Source organism: Acanthochromis polyacanthus, chromosome 3 (genome assembly GCF_021347895.1).
Source record: "Acanthochromis polyacanthus isolate Apoly-LR-REF ecotype Palm Island chromosome 3, KAUST_Apoly_ChrSc, whole genome shotgun sequence".
Classification (NCBI taxonomy): Eukaryota; Metazoa; Chordata; class Actinopteri; family Pomacentridae; genus Acanthochromis; species Acanthochromis polyacanthus.
The window spans coordinates 5,701,429-5,725,126 of NC_067115.1; the positions used below are offsets into that span (position 1 = coordinate 5,701,429).

The window sequence follows — 23,698 nt, forward strand, 5'->3', positions numbered from 1 at the left end:
AAACATTAGAGATTGTGGGTTAGAAATTGAAAACCTGTTTGTGTGTTACAGCAATGGATGTTTGACGTTGACCTCTCCTTACCTTGATGAGGGCAGGGGAGCTCTGCAGCATGGGGGCTGGATGGAGGCCCGGGTGTGTCACGGCTGGAGGGGGAACAGAGGTCATGCCTTGGGCCAGGACGTCTGGAGTTGAGAGAGGGAATTGGGGTCCCAGATGGGATGCATGATTGGTGGGTGTGGGAGGCACACGAGGGGGCTGAGGCTGGACCAGAGGTTGGACAGGAGGTTGGACGAGAGGCTGGACTAGAGGCTGGACCGGAGGCTGAACCAGAGGCTGGACCAGAGGCTGGACCAGAGGCTGGACCAGAGGCTGGACCAGAGGCTGGACCAGAGGCTGGGGTAGAGGGGTCAGGGGCAAGAGAGAGGGAATTGAAGGGGCGGGTGCAGCACGGGTCTGTGGGGTGGATGACGGGGACGAAAAGCCTCGTGTATGTGGAGTGGTGGAAGGGGAAGATGAGTCCTGGCCTGAATCTGACTTTGTGATCAAAGCTGGAAGGAAAAATACAAAGTCTGAACACAAGGTGAGCACAAGGATGAAGTTAAGAATAAAAACTCCAAAAAAATCTTGATACTTTAACTTTGTTGGACTAATTATGACTACCGAATTTCTGGACTATAAGCCGCTACTTTTTTCTCATGCTTTGGACCCTGCGGCTTATACAATGATGCGGCTAATGTATAGATTTTTACGTGCGAGCTTCATGCCATCATTAAGTTTAGCCTCCTCACATCAGACCAATAAAATTACCAAACAGGTCACAGTGGACCATTGACACTGTTCGAATTAAATCAAGCACACAATAAATTCTTCAGATAAGTCATTCTGCGCTTTATGCACACACAATCATCATGGAAAACACGAAGTAATGTGTATGATACAGCTGTTGCAAGCCAAGCCTGCTCTTCTATAACCTAGGCAGGTTACGGTGTGTGTGTGTGTGTGTGTGTGTGTGTGTGTGTGTGTGAGAGACAGAGTATGTGTGTGTGTGACGTGAGGAGGAGCACTGCAGCTGTGTGTGTGTGTGTGTGTGTGTGTTGCAGAGACGAGTGTGGAAACGGAGGCAGAGTGAAATGATTCTGATGACGATGATACCGAACAGGCAGGTGAGGCAAGAACCACAAATCCCTCTCCACATCTATACAATACAATACAGTAAAAAACTTAAAGATAAGTTTTAGTGGTAGCACGCTAAGCTAGCGCGCTCAGCCCCCTGGGAGTTGGCAGTGTGAACTGACTCAATGTGTTTCACTGTCGTGTTACAGGCGCTGTTCGGGAAGAAAGTATGTATTTATTCTAAGTTAAATAAAATATTTCTGTGTAAATATCTCATGTTACAACGTGGACACCTGAGGCTTATGTATGTACAAAACCTTTTTCGTTTTAAATTTAGTGGGTGTGGCTTATATTCAGGTGCGCTCAATAGTCTGGAAATTACGGTAATTATTATATGATTAGCTCATCAAATATCGTTACGAACATGCCTAATGCGCAGGAAGCAACCAAAACTTGTTTTACCAAAAAAATCTTTCACGCTAGGTGTGGCTGATCAGGTGGGTGGAACAATTACAGACAACAAAAGAACCGTGCATACAAGCTTGGCAGGTTAGATTAGCACCATTTACTTGTGACTGCAATTGATTCATTGCAACTGACTCATGGCAACTGCTCCTCAAAGTCTTTAGAATATAGAAAGAGTGCCCACAATTATAACTTCTGTGATAAACATCTATTAGGCTGACCTTTCCAAGTCTATATTAGATTCCAAAAACCATACCTGTCTCCCGCCGGCCCCCTCTGCGTCCCTTGGAAACCACAGCAATCTCCGTCTCCTCCTGCGGCATCTCTGTAATCTTCTGAAGAAAGAGCTTTTCCAAGGCCTCTGCCATGAGGACAATATCATCCCCAGGCTAAACACACAAACGCAGGAACGTGATTAGAGGGATTAAGCTCTTTGTATACGTCTACTGTCCTATTGTGAATGATGAAATGTTGGAACAGGACGACGTCTTGTTCATTGTAGTGCTATGAGTCCAGAGCATTTAATGTGTCTGACCTTGTTGTAGATGTAGCAGTTTGTGAACATTGTGTTGAAGTCCTGTATACACTCCTGGGCATTCCAGTAGTAGTTGTTCTCCAGGCGTTTCTTTATTGTGCCCATGTCCATAGGAATCTTTATGATCTTATAGTAATCCTTCAGGAAGGAGAGCAGGTAAAGAAAATTCAATTTTTTAGTCAGGTGGGCAAAAGTAAACAATGTAAGAAAGTGACTGTTTAGGTCTGTTTATAAATAAAACTCTCATCTAAACAAACTCTAAGTGTATTGCTTCTCTAGCTCATAAACACCCCATCATATCTCTTCACCTTGAAGTAAGTAAGGTGGTTAATATCAAAGTGAACCTTTTTCCCCTCTTTCCCAACAGCAGGCCGTTAAAAATGATCAACGATTATTATCGACTGAAATTAAACAATTCATTATGGTACATTTTTCAGCCCTACTCTCAAAGTTTTTCCTCCGTCAAAAGCACACTGCTGCCTCGGTTTAGCAGCAATTCTCAAATCTTATGTGTTACCTGCAGCACACATATAAAGCACTGCAGCCTGCACAACAGGACCACAAAGCACACAAAAGTGAAAATGAGGTGCTGCTCTGGATTCTGGATATTGTGTTTGGTCTTACATAATATTCAAACATAACATGGTTGGTTTTTTTCACATTATTTTCTGATGTTTTATAAGTACAATAATTAACTGATCATATTAAAGTACGCTACCAGGCAAACGAATGAGAAAGTGTGTCCAAAGTTTCGACTGGTCGTGTATGATAAAAATATCAACAGCTGCACTGCTTTCACTTTCGCATTTGAGACAACAGATACTACAGCGTGTTTCTCTGTGATAACTGTGACACTCACAAGACCACAGAAGAAGAAGTGTTTTCAATCACAAAAGCCGAGGAATGGTCACGATGTGCAAATTGAGGAAGTGAGTCTGTGAGAAATGCTACTTTCCTGGACATCCAAAGCCCTGAGATACTTTATTCTACAAATAAATTTGGTGAGTGTCATAATGCTGTCTGTGTGTTTTGGGCTATGTGCTTTGAAGAATGGAACATAAAAACACACAAACATGCGACTCACAGGCAAATTCAGTTTGATGGCATCTACAGGAGCTTGGAAGGGCCATGCGAAGTGGTGTTTCCATAATGTCTTCAACACCACTTTAAGCAGGTACTGAAAAGAGAAAAATTATACACAAAAAAAATCATTCAAAACAGAATTCACAGTTTATTCCTTTGTAAAGTGTCCTTGAGTTCCTTGAAACGCGCTTTAAATAAAATGTATTATTATCATTATTAAACCTTGCTACCTGCAGCTGGTTGGTCTGTCGCTTGGGTCTGGAGGGGTTCCATGTTTCAGGGGGTGGAGGGTTGAAGGGGAGAGGTGGTGGGGCAGAGGGAGGGTTCTGGCTGCTGCCTGCCTCCAGTCCGTCTCCCATCGCTGTGGTGGGTTGCAGTAGCTGAGCAGACAGTTTAGGCAGATTGGACCTGGCAGGGGCAGGTGGGACCGGGGGGACCCCCCTCAGGCCATTACACTCCTCACGCGACTCTCTGAAAACACAGTCAACAAAAGTTTCACCTCTGCCGTCTTTGCTAATACTACGCTGCCAACACTGGCTCAACTTTCTCAGAATAGATGTCTCATTAAGGATCATTTTAACACCACAAATCTGAAACCAAACCACCATCACACTGACTAAATATCAAGCTGCATCTTGCGAGTTCAGTCTCAATTATCTGTCTCACTGTCAGAAACCAGTGTCTGCATTTTCTCTCAGCTTCAAAGACCCCTATTAGAGAGCCCTTCAATCTTTGGCCCTTCTGACAGCTGTGAGTCAAACTCTGCAGTTGATTGTCTTTATGGACTCCACATTCTCGTTACAGTTTGACCTTAAACAGGGATCACGCACCGAGAACACAACGTCTCTGTTTTCACGAACAAACAAATGCAAACATTCCACATCAACTACAAACTGTTAGCTGACACTCTCTTGGAGTAAATATTGATTTATTGCTAAGATCAAATACTGCAAAGACTGTTCGCTGATAATCTTTCTGACTCATATAGAGGAGACAGGAGATGTAAACACATTAAAGATTTGTGCTGCTACACAGCCTAGTATGTACTTCATGTGAAACACTTTAACTACAAAGCAGCCCAACAGTCTGATCCAAAATTAGAACTAGTTTATACAGCCTCACTGATGTCAGTCAGGAAATATCAGCCAACGCTGGCCTATAAAATATAATAAATATGTATCAGCATATATGTTGTGCAATATGTGACAATATGATTGTTTTTTACCAGAACATAGTGCAGAAAAACACTCAGCACTGTTAGCAGCACATGCAGCAGAGTGTATGTCATAGCTGAGCTGATGGTGGTGCGGAGTCATGCATTGTCTTCACTAGGGATGGGCATAATTAATCGACGATTGGTTAATTGATCATTAAGAATTTTGTCGATGATGTTCATTTCTTATCGATAATCAAACAAGTTCTGTTGCATAGCGTGAATCTTCAGGAATGCAATAAAATTGGCTGTGTGGTCGCAATTAAAAAAAATTTACCACACGGGGGCAGTAGGCTATTTGAAAAAAGACGGCACAAGCAATTTCCAGCGATCATGAAGCGGTCACGGCGAAGTGTGGTGTTGGAGCATTTTGACTTAAATAATGACTTAGTTAACTGCCGGCACTGCGAAACTGTGTATAAGTACAAGTCGTCCATGACTCAAATGATGTACCACTTGAACACCGCGCTTCCAAGCCTGTTCGGTGGCAGTTCATCCTGCTCTCAACCTAGCATTAGCTCAGTGTTAGCATGAACACGGAGGAACTGCGATGCACAATGAGCAGACTCGGACGAGGGGAGCGCAAACTCTGGAGTTGCGGCCTCAAAGTCACAGGTCTCCGCTATGGCACAACTCCTTGGGGAGCACTATTCCACTCCATACGAGTCTGGCATTGACGCAGAATTTAAGAACTTTCTGAGGGAGCCTTCCCCACCCCTGGATTGCACCCCTACAGACTGGTGGAAAGTGAACGAAACAAGGTTCCCCAGGCTTGCTAAATTAGCACGGAGGCACCTGTGCATTACGGCAACGTCGGTCCCCTCAGAGCGGGTGTTTTCAGCAGCTGGACTGACGGTCACCAGGCCTGCGGTCTGACCCCAGAGCATGTTAACATGCTCATCTTTCTCAACAAAAATCAGTAGACTGGTGCTGAAGTTATGTGTGAGTTACTGTTTTTGTATTATTATTATCAAGCTTTGTTAATAAGCGTTATTCATTGTTGGGCAGCTCTTAGCTCTCTCGCCCTCTTTCGCCACTCGGTCTTGTTCAGCGTGTAATAAATACGACTAATTGAAAACTGATCGTTAATTCTCCCGACGATGGATTAAGACAATTTTATCGAATGCCCATCCCTAGTCTTCACAGTAACATACTCGTTAGTTTGTGAAATACATCACTAGAAACTTAGTAAAGCATGATGCCTTCGTTTTCCCTTTTTAATATAACTCTAACATATATACAGTAAAGCTGTAGAAGATGTAAGGTTGCATTTATACCGGTATAAATACAACCTTGTTACCAATGGCAATTTGTGAGTAGCACATTGCCACTGGTTCTCTGTCAATTAGTACATATAAGGAAAGCAGGTATTCTCATGGATAAAGCCTCAGATTTTTCTCACAGGGGGCATATCTATTGAATAGTACTTTTATTTTACAATTTATTTTCAATGTACAGGTTGTAGTAAAAACTCCGGAGGAATGTTCAATTAGACATCAGATATTAACCTGTCCACCTCATTTAAAAGAAAAAAATAATAATTTAGTGCAACAACCTGACCAATATTTCTATGTGGTGCACAAATGTACTGATGCTTGTTTTTCTGAGTCACCGGCAGATGTTATTTACTCTGGATTGTGGTGCAGCAGACACGGAGGGGACATTTCTGCAGCTAAACATTTCTATTACCAAGAAACAGTCTAAAATCCTGATAACAAGAACAACAAGTTCACCAACTACAGGTAAAAAGGCTGCCAAGACATTGTTATACTCTTGCATCTGCTTACATTCATTTTCAGGAGAACCAAATATTTTCCAAGAACTCACATGTTTGTTGCCTTGCAGCTATGGTCTAATCCAACTGTGTGATCATATCTCAGGTGGTGAGGCGACAATTTCCTGAGGTAACTCGGGATGTCTGTCAGTGACACCACAACACAGGGACAGAGAGCCGAGCGTCACACCTGTGAGAGAGACAGATCAAGGAGTGACGCCAGATTAAAATTAAGAACAACCAATCACACGTAGGTTTGAGGATGCCAAAATATCTTAACAAGTAAAAGTTCAGTCGCACCACATCGTAAGCAGCTGTGATCATTCAGAACCCATGGTACGGGCGTGGAGCAGGCGGCTTTTTGTGTTCAAGTGTTGGAAAGTTAAACATCTAAAATACCTATAAACACTTTAATTGACTTAATTAGAGCCAATCAAGAGATATTTATGATATTTTCTCAGAATCTACAACCTGTATTGACATGTTCTCATCTTTATTCCCCCAGAGAACGTCCGACACAAGATACGTTTCTAGCTACAGTGACGTCCAGATGTGGTACCCAAATAATGTGTTGTTTTGTTGGTCTTTTAACCTGTAATTTATCTTGTGTGGATTTACAACCAAACAAGTCAGACACAAGGATGGGGCCAATGTAATTTGTAACCTTGCAACTTAAGATTTCTTTTCACTGTGCTCAAAAGCAGTTAAAAAAAAATCTCAGTGAGACAATCTGTCTCAGTCCAAGAACCCAACTTCTCTTCGTTCAGTTGTGTCATTTTGGTTTTCTGATGAATGCTGCTGTTCCTCTACCAAAGACTTATATCTTCATAGTAACAGGTTTATTCATGTATCAAAGCATGCTTGAAAATTCTGAGACAAATGCCTGCTTTATGCTACCGTTCCATGTTGCAAATTTGATGTTAAGGATGCTTCTCTTCCCTAAAAGATGAACTGTAACAAAAAAGGTGACACCAGAAGATAGCTGATCTGACTAACTTTAGAAGATGTGGAGGCAGACAAATTCGGATGTCGGACTGCACAATATATTGCCGCAGCATCAACACTGCAACGCGTGCATGCCTAAAAGTACTTCACACTTCCTGCAATGCGAAGTAAGGCAAATGATGTGAAACACTGGCGCTCGATACAAAAAGAAAACCAGCACAGGTCTCATTTTCCATGACTAATCCATGAGAGATGTCTGTTTGTTGACACGCAGGCTCTATATGTGCACAGCAAAATGAGTGTGGAACATTTAGCTGCAAAAAGGAATGTTTGGCTTCAAAAAGAGGCTTGCAGGTGTATAGAAATATTTCAGCTACAGAAAGGGGGATGCTGGCCAAAAGCTGACAATTTGTCTTTGAATTGTTGCCACCGATTAAATCAGCATCACAAATCACTGTATGACAAGTGCAAATCCAGATCTGAATGCCACCTGAAGCAAAAATGCTCTTCTAGATGTTTCTGCCAACGTTAAGGTTTTAAACAGCAGAGACAAGAATTATTGTTGGGACAACTTTTCATCTCGCAAAAAACAAGAGGTATGTAATATCGTCACACGCTTGTGCTTTTCACCCGTTTGAAACAGAGATGTCACAATATTGTGCAGCTATAGCAGACCTACATAAGTCTTAAAGTCTACTTTCTTAATAAGGACTAACTTTAAAGTCGCCGACTGCATTGTGTAATGCATCGGCACTTTATCTGGATGATCATACAAGTTAAAATAATGGGAATGTGAGGAACGCTGTCTGCTTGGGGTCCCGGTGAGAGACGTGAAGTCTATAGAACAATAGATAATGTTTTGAACATGATAGAGACTGTTGCTGTGGTCCAGCCTGCAATGCTTTGACCACAGAGTGTACCTTGCAGTTGGCAAGTCATATCCATGCTTTACTTCCTAAGCTGTAACATATATCACAGTAAAAACAAATATTGCAATGTCAGTTTTTTCCAGTATCACACAGCCCTGTTTGGATGTACATGTTGTGACTCACGTTGTCCTGGACGATCACTGACACTGACAACTTGTGACTTATATTTTTGCAGCATTATGAAACTGTAATGCACTGTCAATCTTTCTGTAAACCTTACTTCAGCTGTTATATATATGTATGTCTGCAACATGTCAAATTGTGCTGCTGCCTGTCTGGGCCAGGACACTAATGTTAAAGAGATTTTTAATTTTAAGGTAATTTATTGTTCACTACAACAAATTAATAAAATTGTTGTACAAAATGTGCTCCAGACTTGTACCACAAGTATCTACTATGCATATCTTAGGCAGAATGAGTGGGAACATACTTTTTGTACACAATGTCCAAAATTGTGATATTATGAGCTTTTAAAAGTACAGTTTCAAAATACATCCTCATATTTTATTAACGGCTATGTATTAATATTCAAAACATACATACATAATATATATACATGAATTCTAAGTGGAGGGCAGCCTGCAGTTTTTAAGTGAGACTTCAGAAATTCAATCATTTCCTGAGAATCTAATCAAAGAAGACAGTCACTGTCGATATGTGCTCACAGTATTTACAGTGCATTAGGAGCAAAGCAATGTCACGGCAGCTAATCTGAATACCAGGCCAAACACCCAGACAAGTAAAGCGAAAGTACAACGCTCTCTCGACTGATGAATCCACAAAATGTTTCGGACATTTTGCTACTAACTAAGCTAAGGATGTGTGATGAATACCGCTAAGTGGCACAAACAGTGAGCACAAAGCAACAGTTTGCTGAATATCTACCCTGCTCTGCTGCTTTTCCTCGCTAACCTTCCATGTCAGTACATCGCCATGTCCACTGTGATCAAGTGACAGCTCCGCACGTAAATGGCGTTTCAGAATACAACTTGGACGGGGTTGATATTCTCGAAGTGACGTACGTCGCGCTTCGCATGAGCTCCTGCGCCATCGCGCGTAAACTACGCTGCCGAGAGAACGTAACTTCTGTCACGAATACGGCCTACGGGGCTACAAACAAACAGCCTAGCAGCTAACTGGCTAGCATGGTACCGACCTGCAGCTAACGTGCACACTGACAGCACGGAGTGTTCACTGCCACGAAAATGACCTCAACACAAGTGTCGAGAGAAGAAAGATCCAACACAGAATATGCACAATAACAGCAAATCACGCACACTTAAAGCATAAAAAAATCATCTATCTCGTGTGCCCAAACCGGTGCAAGGCCTGCGAAGACAGCTCATGCTCCGCTTGCCGAAGCACTCACTGACAGCGCGGGAAATACGCCACCGACGGCGACTGTGAACATTTTAGCAGATCCCTGGGGTTGTATGCCTTCGTTTGATGTACCAATGTCACCCACACAAAGGCAGTAAATGCTATTTTTACCTTCTTCAGTCGGGTGTCAGCGCTCGCAGACCTTCCTCGCCCCAAATCCAGAACAAACAGTCCCGTTCGACGTCGATTACGTCAGACGCACGGGGGCGGACTGAACGTCTGTCAGTCGAAGTGTCACGTAGAGCTCCGCCTCCTTCTCTCCCTCCTCGTCCTCCCTTCCATCCTCCCTCCTCCCCAGGAGCATCATGCAACATGGTGCAAAGATTTCAACCGGAGAACAAACAGGCCGGTGTTTGTCATGCAAATTATGTCCTATTGATTCATTTAGTTTAACAAAATACAGGAAAAAGGCTTGATTAGTAGTATGTTATTAAATGCTTGTTATTTATTTATTTATTTTGCAGAGACTGAATCTATAGGCTGATAACATTTTAACAAATGTCAGGTAACAGATCACAGATGCCATTTAATTATCATCATTACCAGATGTTTTATTTTATTTTATTTAACCTTTATTTAACCAGGTAAGAAAAACCCATTGAGATCAAGATCTCTTTCACAAGGGTGACCTGGCCAAGAGGTCAGCAACACACATCATGGTAAATACATATTGCAAAAAACAGTATAAAACAACAGATGTCACTTTCCTCTGGGCTTATAGTGACCCTATGGCACAATCATACAGTGTTTACCTAAAATATTTTAAAACTGCAGGTTGTAAAAGATTTCTGATTATGGAAGTTTATTAAGGTCTTAATGTGAGATTCAAAATTATACACTTTAGCCATGTTTTTATTTCAGTTCAGCACCACAGAAGTGTGACACAAGTATGTGTTTAACTTTCATTACTATGTAACTCAGTAAATTATTGAGAATGATTGTTTTCTGGATGGTCATAAAGAAAAAAAGAAGTCATTATAAATATTTCCATAATATATTTACATGTAAATTAATCAACATAAAACTGTCCTCCATTTTTTATGCGCATTCTATGTTTGGTTGTTTTTTTCCAGTTTTCTTTGTAGAGTCTCAGCTGCTCCTCAGGATATTCTTTGTGGAAAATTTATTTAATTTGATGTTGAATTACTGAATATAAAAAAACAAAAAACAGTAGAGGGAATGCTCCTCGAAGGTTGACTAAAGGTACAACTTATGGTTCCAGTGTAAGCAGTGCCTTTTCATTAGATTTTTAGGCTGATTTTCATTTGATCACTTGATCTAGTATTATTCCAAATTAATTAAAAAAAAAACATTTGGAATACTAACTTGGAGAATTTATTTTGCAGCTTTTTTGTGAGTATGTTTTTTTTAGTTCTTGCATCTTCAAGTTCCTGCATTGTCGGTCAACACTGTGCATTTGATTGAGTGTGTGTTTATAATTTTTATGCGCATTTCCTTTACGCGTAGTTCACTGCCATATTGCCACTGCACTGTAGAGCACTTCAGCTGTCTGTTGGGTGATGGGTGTTTTTTTTTTTTACATGTGGTGTGCAGCATCAGATTCCTTGTCCCTTGAGTTTGGTCCCTGCTCTGTTTCCTTTGTCTCATCAGCAGACTAGCTCTATAGAGCATTGTGCAATAATTGACAAGCAGCTAATGTACCACAGTTACCAATGGTTTTTTGACAGTCTGTTTAAGCCTGTGATTTATAAATAAGTTTAATTGAACACTGACATTTTTTGTGGAGCCATATTTGAAGGTTTAAGTGTGTCCAAACCTGTGTGAGCGTTTCCAGTCCCCACGTCCCAGTCCTTGGGATGAAATTCCCCTAGGTGGCACTGTTGCAACAAAACTACTCCTACTACAGCTCTCACCTCAGTTCTAAACGGTTTCACTGCTGTGGTCAATGACGTATATATATGTACGTCATTGGCTGTGGTCCTGCTATAGGTTTGACCAGAGCCCTTGAAAGACAGAGTCAGGGCAGCGGAGGTCCAGAATGCTTAACGGTCATGTGATAAATGGAGACGTCAGGAAGTTCCTGGAAGTTCTAAGAGGACAAATTGAAATATGGAAATAGGAGGGATGGAACTGCCATTCTCAGTCAAATCCTAATGTTTAGGGATACATTCAGAGGGAGTGGAAGGGAAGAAATGTTCTTAAACATTACAAATATTTTCCTACATAAAAGAAGTTGCGGTTTCAGTAATTCCATGATAATTTAGGGCCTCTGGGATCTTAATGGTTTCAAGACTAATGCAATCTCAACTACTTTAGACGGGAAAGGAGACTGACAGCTGTCAGTGGCAGCAGAAGTGTGATAAATATATAGTCTTCGGGAACTCAGGGAAAGTAAAGTGGTGCAAGCATCAGCTGTCGTCTGATGGGTTGCGTCCGTGTGTATTTCAAGACTAAACCAGTTAGGACAATCTCTTCAAGCCAAAAAAAAGATAAAACCCAAAACCCAAACTTTCTCCCTCAGACATGAGTGGCTGAATGATATTAATTTGACATCTGAAAGTCTTAGAAAACCTTCAAAGCGTTGATACAGAACAATAAAATAGTGGTTTATTCACCAAGTTTATTTCTTGCTCAAAATGAAGCAAAAAAAAATATTACATGATTGATACCCATTCTGAATGTGACATTTAGGATATCCCATGCTCATTCTACAGACAGGCCTTCATTTAACCTGTGTGTGGAGCAGAAGTCCACCCTGTTATAGTGTTTACCAAACAGTTTAAAAATCATCCATTTAGCATTGTCAATACTGGCAACAGACTGAATGCTAAAAACTTTGCATAAACTCCAAAGAAAAAAAACTTACACAACATGTCTCCACATTACAATACTCACGACCTTTGAACCAATTCTAAACAACTTAATCTAAGTTAAGAACAATTTAAACAAAAGGCACAAGAAAAAATATTAAGAGGAATAGACTGACACTTTCAAAAATACGGCTATTTGCTTTCTTCCCAGGTTTTAAATGTAAAGATCAATACCGCTCACGGCTGCAGTAAGTATGGAGCGAATGCAGGAAGGTGATTGCTTTAACATTAAGACTGTTAAAGAGGACCACAGGCCAGGCCCTCTCAAAAGTCCAAAAACAAGTCAACGTCTCATCTCTGCCAACATCTGAGGAGACTTGGTAGGCATACATAAGACAAGAGTTACTATTTATTTTCTCAACTTCTCCATCTCAGCAAGAAAGTGAATAACAGTAGTATCTAAAATATGGAACTATTCCTTTAACAAAAAAAAAGAATTAACATACATAAGCTCAGTGAAAAACGATGGGAGCAAGTGTGAATAGTCCTCATTATGCCTGTCAATTACACTGGTTTTAATGGTACTGAGGGGGTCATCGACTGGTCCAGGCAGACGTTCAGGTCAAGAATTCACACACTGACTGTCAAAGTCATTCCTGATTTTTGTCGTCTTCCTCCTCTACCTCTGCTCCCTCTACTCCTACATCTTGATCCTCCACTTCGGGGTCCACTGGTAATCCCTCTTCATCAATCTCATCGTGCACCACGTATCCCTCGTCTTCCTCCTCTTCCTCCCCAACCTCAAAACCTTCCTCCTCTTCCTGGTTCCCCAGCTCCTCCTCCATCTTTTCCTCTTCTATTTGTGCTACTTCTTCGTCTGCTGCTGTTGTGGCCTCCTCCCCCTCGACCACCTCTTTGCCCTGGTCTCCCTCAGACTGAGGCTCATCCTTGACTGGCGCCGCCTCTGTCTGGCCGTCTGCTGCCTCACCAGTTAACTCCATCTCCGACACGTCCATCACCATGGAGTCCTCTGGATCCTGATCGTCCTGGTTACCAGTGAATGGGTTTTCACCCTGATAATAAAAGGATTTTGATATGCTCAAGTGTCTGTTAACCAGTGGTCAGTGAAGATTTAAATCTGAAACTAAACTTTGATATGTGTTTGTTTACCACACTACAAAGCATATTGCAATTCAAAATGCAGAGCGTTGTAACCATGAATGAAATCCTGATCAGTTACAGCTTAGGCTGAGAACATTTTTACCAGAATATTAAGAATCAACTATTATTAAAGAAAAATCTTCCAAAACGTGTGCCAAGGTGCAGCATTATCAGTGCTATCATTACTGCAGAGGCTGGTTTGAAAAGAGCCTAATTTCCTCCCCAAAAGCTCATGTCTCATTTTCAGCTAGACAATCCATAAAATAATGAAAGCATGAACTTGGTCTGATTTCTGCACGCATGTTACGGTTTCTACTTGAAATGCACAGCTGTACATTGCTCCTCTTTGAATTTGCATGTTTCAATGACAGAAACCATTAAATGGTGTCGTATTGAAATGATTCTGGACACTTCAGTATCTTGATATCAGTTTCTTTGTGTTGCAATACAAAGCGGTTTAGAAATAAAGTCATGAATATTTAAATACTAAGAGCATCACAGTAACCTCTCTCTGCCAGGTCCAGAGGTTCGTATATTGGTTTCCCCTTTACTGCGGTTGAAAGCATGCAAAAATGTGACCATGAGTTCTGATTGCTTATTCTTGTTTGAAAATCAAGTAGCATAGATGCACAATAGTAAATGTAGCCTATTTAATTCATACCCATACAATGCTTTCAGAAGCTGTACATACCTTGAGGTAGCTCTCCAGCTTCTTGCCAATGAGTTTGTGGTTTAGGATGCTGCGAGCAACTGACAGACTGGCCCGCTTGGACTGCTCCATCATACCCTGAAACACAGACCACAGTTCCAGGTCACTCATAGGACAGAGCGCAAAGCATCCAAAGAACAAAAATCCACACAGCACGAACAAGTCTTAATTCAGGCAAGCAGGGGTTCATAATTGTTGCTTCCCGGATCTTTTCTCCCCCCAGATTAGTTAGTTGTAAGAGCAGTACATTTAGCTGGTCCATTTTGGGATGATCTGCTTTACCTTGCGGTTGTAGTTATGGTCAGGAGACTTGATGTGTTTCTGTATCAGGTGGGGCTGCATGGGAATGAAAAGGTCACAAGCTGCACAGTGAGCAGCTTCCACCTTCTTCATGAAATGCTCCATACCAAGTTCTACGCAGAGGTGTGAGAAATAACTGCGGTGAGCGACCACTTGAAATCACCTTCTGTTTAGGGTACATTCGTGCACACACAGCTGCTGCTTACCCCTGGTAAGATCTTGCTCTTTGTACACCTGGCAGATGGCTGCGCTGTGGTTTTCCAACTGACTGACCCTCTGTTCTGTTTTCTTAAACTTGTTTTGCAGGTACTCCTACAAAGACAAAACAAACATTCTGATTAGTTTACACCTCATGTAACTCTTGAAACCGTTTTGTGTACAAAAACTGTTAAACTTTTCTGTCAAACCAACTTATGTGTTTGTATTTACAACAACCGTGACTCCCACACTTTGCATATCCACTAACACAGTACTTTGTGTGTGAAGTGTCTCAGTCTCTTTAGACCTTGACAACGGAAGTTATTAACTTTACACGTGCCACCTGTCAAAATAAACTTGAAAAAAGTGAAATGAAACAGCAAAAACGTGTTACTTCTGAGAGCTGTGGACCTTATAATAGGCACTCTGATGATAGCAGCAACATAGTGCAATATGACACAATAAACAGCTGTAAAAACACCTAAATAGAAAAAAACATTCTAATTTTTATTGTGCTGATTCTGTGTCTGAACTGCACAAGATGAAAACGAAATTTGCAGCTTTAATATCTAAACAATGGCCCAAACATCCTGGAACGTGTATTTAATCATACCCTTTAATTTCAGTGCAAACACAGCGAGCATGTTGCTTGATATTCACTACAAAATGCTTACAAGCCTATGACTGGCCTGTTGTGATATTCTGGTCTTGATAGAACGCTAAATATTAATCACCGCATACTTCAGAATGAGGCCTTCAGTGAATGTGACTTGAAAATGTCATGCACAACAGTCAGTCACCTGTAAGAAGTCCGTGGTGGGCTTGGACAACTGGCTGGAGAGGAACTTAAAGTGGTCCTTGTGGAAGCGACTTTCAAGATGAGTTTCCATTTCTTCCTTGTAGAACGAACGGAACTTACACACAGAACATGCAAACATAACCCTGGGGGGGTAAATAAAAAGCCTTAATGCTACAGGACTTAATACAAAAAGGCACAGTAAGTTGGGAAGTAAATGACACTTTGCTCCAATGAACCATAAACTAAAATAATGACTACAAAATAAGGGCTGTTATTTGAGGATATGCCAAAAAGAATCACAGTAAAAACGAATTAGTGCCATGTCAAAATAAGTAAATTGTTATAATGTTGTCTTTTGAGAGTCATATATCATCAAATTCACATACATTTTCTAACAAAGAAAACAACTGCTAAACCTTTCCCAGTGATGATGTGAAAGGAAGAAAAGAAGGAGGAGGATGGTGAATTACTTTGTCCCCCTCACCTTTCCAGGAATCCCCTTCTCTTCCTCATTTTTGGGTGCTTGTCCTGACCTTGGACTGGGGTCTGCTTGCCCTGTGGCTTTTTCTTATCCTCCTGTTTGGGTGAGGCTAAACAGAAGCACAAGAGCAGATGTGAGATATACCAAGAAGTTGGCAAACATTGAAGGAGAAAACACAGGTAGAGGCTGCTGTGGCTAAGCTTACTCTTATCTCCATCTTCAGTAGGTTTGGTCTCCTGTGAAGAAAGAGATTCCATTATTCATAAAAAGCCAGGGATACCTGAAACAGGTTTCATTTTGGTGTATTTTTCAGCAAATGGCTTATGTCGGAGGTTGTCTTGTCTATGCAGTAGTCTAGTTGAGATCTATGTGTTTACAATAGCTCAAGTAGTCACAATTTGTCACTAACCTTGGCTGCATTTAAAGCTTGCACATCTATTATACGTCCCACTCAAATCCACACCAAAGAACTACTAATTACGTAAAAATGGAAAGACAGAACAGTTTCTGCCTTCCTTGTCAGTGCTATGCAACAAAATTAGCTGCCTCATTTACATCTGGAGAACATTAGAGATAATTATTTAGAGAAACAGGTAATTCTTTAAAGAAATGTACTGTTCAGTTGAAGCAAGTGTTTCGTAGAAATTAAATTTTATTTCAAATACCCTTATTGTCTAATTACACAGACTCAAAGTTTAAACTTGATCCACTCACCGCAGCGTCAGTCTGTGGTTTACTGTCATCACCATTTTTCTCTGGTTGCTCTAAGAAAACAAAGCACGCAAGCTTTAGATCAAGACAGAAAACAGCTGCTGTTTGCCAAGTAATAAGGTCACTTTGCAGACGATTCTACACGATAATCCTGAAAAGTACCTTGTGTAGTCTCTGACCCTGCACTCTCTGTCTTGTTCATCTTTGACTCTGGCTCATCTGTTCCGCTGAGAGTCTGCTTTCTCTTCTTCTGAACATCACGCATTGGCTTCATCTGCTACAGTAAACAAAAAGTCTATTTGCGCTCACAAGGATATCTTGAAAACATGGGACAATACAACAAACAATCAATAAATTCTACTCTTAAAGCTTGGGAAAGCCAATAATTGATACATTTCTCTTCTCTGAGAATTTCCATATCAGTAGTATTTGCCTTATGGTAAGATTACTGAAGCCAGGGGCAAAATAAAAGGGAAAAAAAAAATAAAATAAGAGCCGCAAAGCGAAATCAACACCACCGCAGCTAACAAGACAAAGAATTAGACGAGGGAGATGTGTCACTTGTCTTTACAGAGGAAATAGGGCAGTTCCATGATATTTCTGACCACTTTAATCGAGGACTCAGAGTTAGAAAGGGCAACTGTTGTATAAAATTTTTATTGGGGATTATTTGTGACAAACTGCTTTAGACGGCAAATAGCAGGTACTAGCACTTCAGGCTGACTTGCCAGTTGGTTGAGGACATAAAAAGGAGGGAATCAGAAAGGGCTTAATTGTTGCCCAGTGTCTGAGGAGGTCTTATTTGGCTGGAGGTACTTACTTTGTTCAGGGGTCTCTTGCGGCCTCGCTGGCGGCCAGCCCGTGGGCCCCCTCCAAAATGCCTCCCAGGAAAGTCGTGAGGCCCTGGAGCAGAACCCTGGAAGCCCCCAGTCTCAGGGTACATGCGGTTGGACAGGAGGGATGGGAGCTTGCCTCTACCACCTCCTGGAGAGTGGCCGCGGTGGGACTGGCCACCACTACCACTTCCACGCAAACCTCCGCCTAATGGAGTGGGATCAGACCTGCGGCTTCCAAACCCTCCTCCAGTTCCTCGACCCCCGGCACTTCCACCCCTTCTGGGGGAACGTCGGCCAGCTCCAGCCCATCCTCCACCTCCAGAACCTCCTCCATGGCCACCGGTGAAGGACTCCCTCATACTCTGTCGCATTTTAGCGACTCCATAGGAAGAGGAGGGGCTGTCAAAGCCTCCTCCTCCCCCTAGCCCAATTCCCCCTCCGAAGCCTGAGCCTCCTCGCTGACCCAACAGCATGGTGTCCCCACGGCCATCGCCAAAACCATAGCTACTGCCGCCAGATCTGTAGAGATCTCGGGAGGAGGTGAGAGCGGAGGAGCGCGAGTCGAATGACTCATACTGGTCAAACCTGCGGGATGGAGGGAGGGAGAGGGTTGACAGAGAAGAGCAGAGAGCAAGGGAGGCAGGGAGGCAGCCAGGTTTGGATTTCTCCACCTGCTATTCCTTCTCCTCCATGGTCTCGCTTTCTCCATGTTTTTTTGTCACTCCCAGCTTTATTTCATAAGCCATATTAGATCAAAAATGATGATCCAAAACAACTTAACACTCTGCTTGTGGTCTTTTTCTATATATTAACATTTTTTCTCTTATTCTCAAATTTACAGAAACTCCTGCAGATTAGGAAAATGCAGTTTCTTTTAACTCCTTTTCCTTGCTAAAAGATAGGCTGGGAAACCTTGAATAGACATGAGCATGGCCCATCAGAACCAGTGATGTCTTGAAAACAGGTGCAAGTAGCGTTCTATCCTGGGAAGTGACTCAGTTACAGTGCATACTAACAAAATGGGATCAGAATGTAAACTGGGCATTTTTCGGGCAGTAAGGGTGTTTTTGTAAATATAGCAAGCATCCTTCAATGAACATTTCAGCTTGACAAAGTAATACCAGGCCAGCACCTGTAACTCATCTCTCTTGTGTAACCTAAAGCCAGAACACAGGGTTAGGTCACATGGAGGATGAGAGAAACAAAGTGTGTAAACACAAACATTAAGTCAAGACAAGAGCAATGTTCTGGAAGAAATAGGTAAAGATGGACTGGCATCATGTGCAAGGATGTCGATCTGTTACAAACAGAAAATTGGTCTGCATTTGCACCTCCTACAGGGGACCATGCATTTTCACACCGTCTAAGATTTAGAGGGAATCACAACAACATTTTCTTCCCAGCAATCAGACAAACTGCAAGATGGCAAATGGGAACAAAGGAAAAGCATCCTCAGATGCTAAGGCATTCAAATGCAACCGTGAGCAACTCACACCGTGGTCATCCCAAGTAGGAATTGAGGCATACTCAAAGGCTGGGTGTGAGGTGTAAGAAAATGTCTTAGCATCCTCAACGTTTTCAAACAATAACTTTCCTAGTCCCATTCAACATTGGCATGTTAATAGACTTTTTCCTACATTTTACAAAGTTCTGTACTACATTGCTGTTTCATAATCCAAAACTAGATCATGATCCGTTTCATTTTTAAATTACTAATGGCATGACAAGGACTCAACACCTTTAATCTATATTTACGGTACCTGGTCAACTCACTTCCCAGACAACTCACTCCCCGGTTAGGGCTACGGTATTTCAGCTTTCAGTGTAAAAGCATATCATCCATGGATTTCAGCTAGTTTTAGGTAAGTAACCTAAGCATATGGGGAGTAGGCTTGGGCGGTATCCAAATTTTGATATCATCAAACTTCCTTCACATTTTACCGGGGTATACGGTATTACCGTGACTATTACTGTTACTGGCTTGTGCCTTCACGCTTGGAAATTGAATACTTGCAGCAGTGAGTGGGTGGTTGATTCGGAGATGCGTCCTTAGGTTAGAGGCGTTTCCATCTCTCACGATCACCTTTTGGTTGCAGAATTTACAAATTGCTTCATCAGTATTTACCGGCTCTCCTTTCTCGTTTGTCTGGAACCCGAAATACTCCCAAACTGCAGAAGTTGTGTTCTTTTTTGACACCAAGTCACTCCGTGCGAGATCTGCCATCTTCCCCCCTCTGCGCTGTCACGTGACGACGTCACGTTCATAAACTTTATGGAAGTCTCCAAAAGTAGGCTAAAACATAACTGTTTAAGTGCTACTGGACAGAGAATCAATTTTAGGCATTAAATGACTTTTATTTAATATTTAATCCTTATGTTAACCTTTCCTGCTCAGCTCCCGACCAGGGGGAGGACAGTTCTCCTGGGCCGAAGTTACTGTTGTTACTTCGGGGTTAACCCCCTTCACTTCCTCAGCAGTCGTAGAAGGCAAAGACACAGGAGCCCAGCATTACTGAAGAATACTGCAGCCTTTATTGTAAATTAACAGCGGCTGAACCATACAGTTGCGCTAACCCAGCAGCTACACACCTCTTCTCTCTTACTCCCCGAATCGACTGGCATCTTCCTCACTCACGCTGCATTCAGGGTCGCTTGGACATCTCACTCTCCCCCTCTCACACACACACACTCTGCTCTCTCTCCCTCTCTCTCATAACAGAGCCACACACTCTCATAACACTTATCTCCTGTATAAGAGCATTGCATTTTTTTCATGACGGTACTGGAACTGATATCGCTGCTATTTTTAAACACCGGCGGTATACGGTATTACCGTAATACCGCCCAAGTCTAATGGGGAGTGAGTTTTCTGGGGAGTGAGTTGACCAGTATCCATATTTATCAAGATACTTTCCAGATTACCATATTTTCACGACTATAAGGCGCACATAAAAGTCTTAGATTTTCTTCAAATTGTGCGGCGCGCCCTATGGTGCAGTGCGTCCTGTGTGTGTTGTTGTAAGGCGGAAGTAGACCAGGTGGTTTTTCCCACGCATCACCATCGCTGTTGATCTGTGACTATGCGTGCCCATCTCACAGCCGATGTGAAAAAACAAGTGAAGCAAATGAACTCTGAGCTTGCTGTCATTCCGGGAGGCCTGACAAAGGAACTCCAACCGCTGGACATCGGTGTGAACCGGCCGTTCAAAGTAAGGCTGCGAGCGGCGTGGGAGCGATGGATGACCGATGGAGACCACAGTTTCACAGGCGAGTTACGCCACAATTTGCCAATGGATTGTAAATGCTTGGGCTAACGTGTCTGCTGGCACTGTTGTTCGAGCTTTCACAAAAGCCGGCATCATTTCCGAGGCGCCGCACGGCACGGAAAGTGACTGACAGTGAAGAAAGTGAGCCTGGCATGTTTGATGGAGGTTTAGCGCAGCTGTTCAATTCAGAAACAGAGGATGAGGACTTCCATGGGTTTGATTGATGACGATTACCGGTAAAAAAAATGTGAATACCAAACTCAGTTTTGCTCCCGCTCTATTTTTAAATACGCACACTTGTGTGCTTGTTTAATCCGTGTGTTTTACCATGCCCGCGACTATTGATGATTAAAAAAATGTTAGTACTTTGTAATCAATACTTAAATAAAGCACAACCAAACTCAGTTTTGCTCCCGCTCTATTTTTAAATACGCACACTTGTATGCTTGTGTGTGTGTTGTTGTTGTAAGGCCGACGTAGTAGAGGACACCATGAGAACGTTAAAGGGGGAAGTGTGGGCGTGGATTGTATATAAAACCCTCGCCATATAATCAGGTGCGCCTTATGTGTGTGTTAAATACAGTAATGGCACACATAACTGAGACTGCGCCTTTGGGTACAGTGCGCCTTTTGGTCGTGAAAATACGGTACTCTAAAACCAAGCAATATTTAACTGGTTGGATATTACTTAGACATGAAGCAACATTCAGAGACAATGCTGTCAACCAACCACATGGCACATTACAACATGTGCTATGTTACTAAACTTTTAGATACACTACTGGGAGATTTAATGCGTTCACTGACATGGCTATGCAGTAGTGACATCAGAGTGGTGATGACGTATGAAGCAGGAAAAGGAAGCAATTATTACCTGTCACCTCGAGACCCTTTCAACCCTCCCTCCAACTGAGTGAGCATGTCCAAGCGCTGGTTAATCTTGGCGATCACTGCATCGGCATGTGTGCCCGTGGATGAGAGCAGAGATCCTCCTGAGAGCCCTCTCCTCATGTGACCTCCTCCTCCTCCATAGCCATCAAGCCCAGACATCGAGTCCTTATAACCTCCCCCATACAGGTCAAAACCACCAGATCCTAGTAATGTGAAGAATCAAAAATGTAAATATGGCCACTATCATGTCCTTTACTACAATCAGAGACTGGTGGCCAAACGATTAGTCATTTAATGAAAATGCAAGTGACTAATTGACAACATCAATGAATAAAAATCCTAATCAAATGGGAAAAAAAACGGAGAATTACTTGTTTACGTATGATGGCTCATTTCTATTTTTTAATATAATGACGGTTGTTTTAGGTTGGTCAAAGTAAGTACTTGCCTTTATTAGTTTATTCTGTTGAGATGTTAATCTACTCATTGACTCTTTGGTGTCAAACTATTTTATAAGTGTGTTTGGTTTACATGTGTTGAGTCAATTGAAGAGTGAATACATCAACTTGTCTGATGATCACCTCCAAAAATGTTGTGTTTTCTAAACATCACAGGCAAATCAGTTTTCTCAGTATCACCCAGCTCTGGTTTAATGACTCTCTTTGTTTCATTATGCAGTGCAGGGTCTATTCACTCCATTTCTTACCTCTGCTGCCTGAACCTCCACCTCCCCAACTGGAGTAACCTGTAACAGGAAAGAACTGGTCTGAACAAAATGAAAGGCAACAGGCAGTAATATTGCAACTTAAATACACACCATTTGTTTATCAATACCACTACGTAAATGTGTAGGAGAAATTTGGTTATCAAAGAAGTCATCTGCTAAAAAAAAAATAAACTCCACCATTTCTGTAGTTCAGCAAAGGGAACTTAAGGATGTCTGAAGAGACTGGCAGGCTGCTTTCTCCAGATTTTTTTAGACAGTGAATGTGCTAGCTTTCATTTTTGACAGCTTTGTGCAAATTAGAAATCATTATCCATTTCAGAACGACGCAACACTAGTTTTAATGTTAACATTAAACCAACTTAACTTGTGAAAGCATTTTGGAGCATTTAGGCGGCCATTTTCTTAACTAGCGTATAACGGAGGCTTTTCCCACACTGACTCCATTTTAAAGAATTAGCCAACTAACTTTAGCAAAGCATCAAATACGTCTTACAACAATTCGACAAAGGCCCATGCTTCCCTCTGCGCTAGCACATTAGCAAATAAACAGCAGCACGGCCAAGAGGCTCGCCTAGCTAACTGTGTTTGATTAATGTTAGCTCACGGGCCTAGTAGACGGTTAACGAGTAATACGTTTCCTATTAAATCTGCCTGTTTGACCGACTGTCTCCACCACAAACTGGAAGACATCACTTGACGCGTAGCTAGCTGCACCCTTCTTTGTTTCGAGCTACAGCCGGTTGGTTGATGTTGGTGGCGAGCTAAACATCTGAATTAGCTTAGCTAACAGCTAACATGCAACGGCTAGGTTACCTCGACGACAACAGCGCAAAACGAAATAATCTCGGTGGCAAAATTCAAAAAGAAGCAATTAGTGTGCATTTACCAGAACCGTAGCCTCTACTGTCCATGATTTCGTCGAGCGCTGCTGAGAAAATGCGGTCCACACAACCGACAGATGGCTCGTGTTGAAGCTGAGTATTGCTGACTGGTCTGGAAGGAAGGAACAAGATGTATCGACCGGTGTCCGACACCCAGCACCACGTGACCGACAAGGCCTCGCTACGTCACACGTATTCTACACACTATAATATAATATAATATAATATAATATAATATAATATAATATAATATAATTTCACTGGTCCCGGAAATGAGATAACCAAATATACTCAAAATTTACTCAAAGCTGCCTTATAATTTCAATACATTTATGCCTCCTCGGTACCATTACCAAATACCAAGGGGCTGGGTGGGCCTGGGATCTTTCTGCATGGAGTTTGCATGTTCTCCCTGTGCATGCGTGGGTTTTCTCCGGGTACTCCGGCTTCCTCCCACAGTCCAAAAAATAATATGCCTTCGCCCGAGCCAGCTGGGATAGGCTCCAGCACCCCCCCCCCCCCCCGTGAC

At 42.2% G+C, this 23,698-nt stretch overlaps 2 protein-coding genes across 3 annotated transcripts in view; both read right to left on the reverse strand.

Moving 5' to 3' along the window:
• LOC110963592 (bromodomain-containing protein 4-like) overlaps positions 1 to 9,642 on the reverse strand; it is a 28,046-nt gene extending 18,404 nt beyond the window's left edge. Inside the window, exons 1-7 of the mRNA XM_022212034.2 lie at positions 9,550 to 9,642; positions 6,238 to 6,374; positions 3,428 to 3,668; positions 3,199 to 3,291; positions 2,115 to 2,252; positions 1,836 to 1,968; positions 83 to 549 (exon numbers count right to left, since the gene is read on the reverse strand). Of these exons, the coding sequence (XP_022067726.2) occupies positions 83 to 549; positions 1,836 to 1,968; positions 2,115 to 2,252; positions 3,199 to 3,291; positions 3,428 to 3,556 (960 nt within the window). The 5' untranslated portion in view covers positions 3,557 to 3,668; positions 6,238 to 6,374; positions 9,550 to 9,642. The remainder of the gene's footprint in view (positions 1 to 82; positions 550 to 1,835; positions 1,969 to 2,114; positions 2,253 to 3,198; positions 3,292 to 3,427; positions 3,669 to 6,237; positions 6,375 to 9,549) is intronic.
• Positions 9,643 to 11,999: 2,357 nt separating this feature from the next.
• akap8l (A kinase (PRKA) anchor protein 8-like) lies at positions 12,000 to 23,339 on the reverse strand. 2 transcript variants are annotated; one of them, XM_022212033.2, is made up of 13 exons: positions 23,175 to 23,339; positions 22,268 to 22,306; positions 21,545 to 21,764; positions 17,389 to 17,989; positions 16,731 to 16,842; positions 16,572 to 16,621; positions 16,063 to 16,093; positions 15,861 to 15,966; positions 15,378 to 15,519; positions 14,586 to 14,691; positions 14,362 to 14,492; positions 14,062 to 14,157; positions 12,000 to 13,282 (listed from the first exon to the last, which is right to left on the reverse strand). In XM_022212033.2, the coding sequence occupies exons 1-13, from the start codon at positions 23,197 to 23,199 to the stop codon at positions 12,860 to 12,862; spliced, it is 2,082 nt and encodes a 693-aa protein (XP_022067725.2). In that variant the 5' UTR covers positions 23,200 to 23,339; the 3' UTR covers positions 12,000 to 12,859. The 2 variants fall into 2 exon arrangements, with proteins under 2 accessions (XP_022067725.2, XP_022067724.2); XM_022212032.2 differs by having other exon boundaries at positions 16,731 to 16,845.
• Between the last annotated feature and the right edge of the window lie 359 nt (positions 23,340 to 23,698).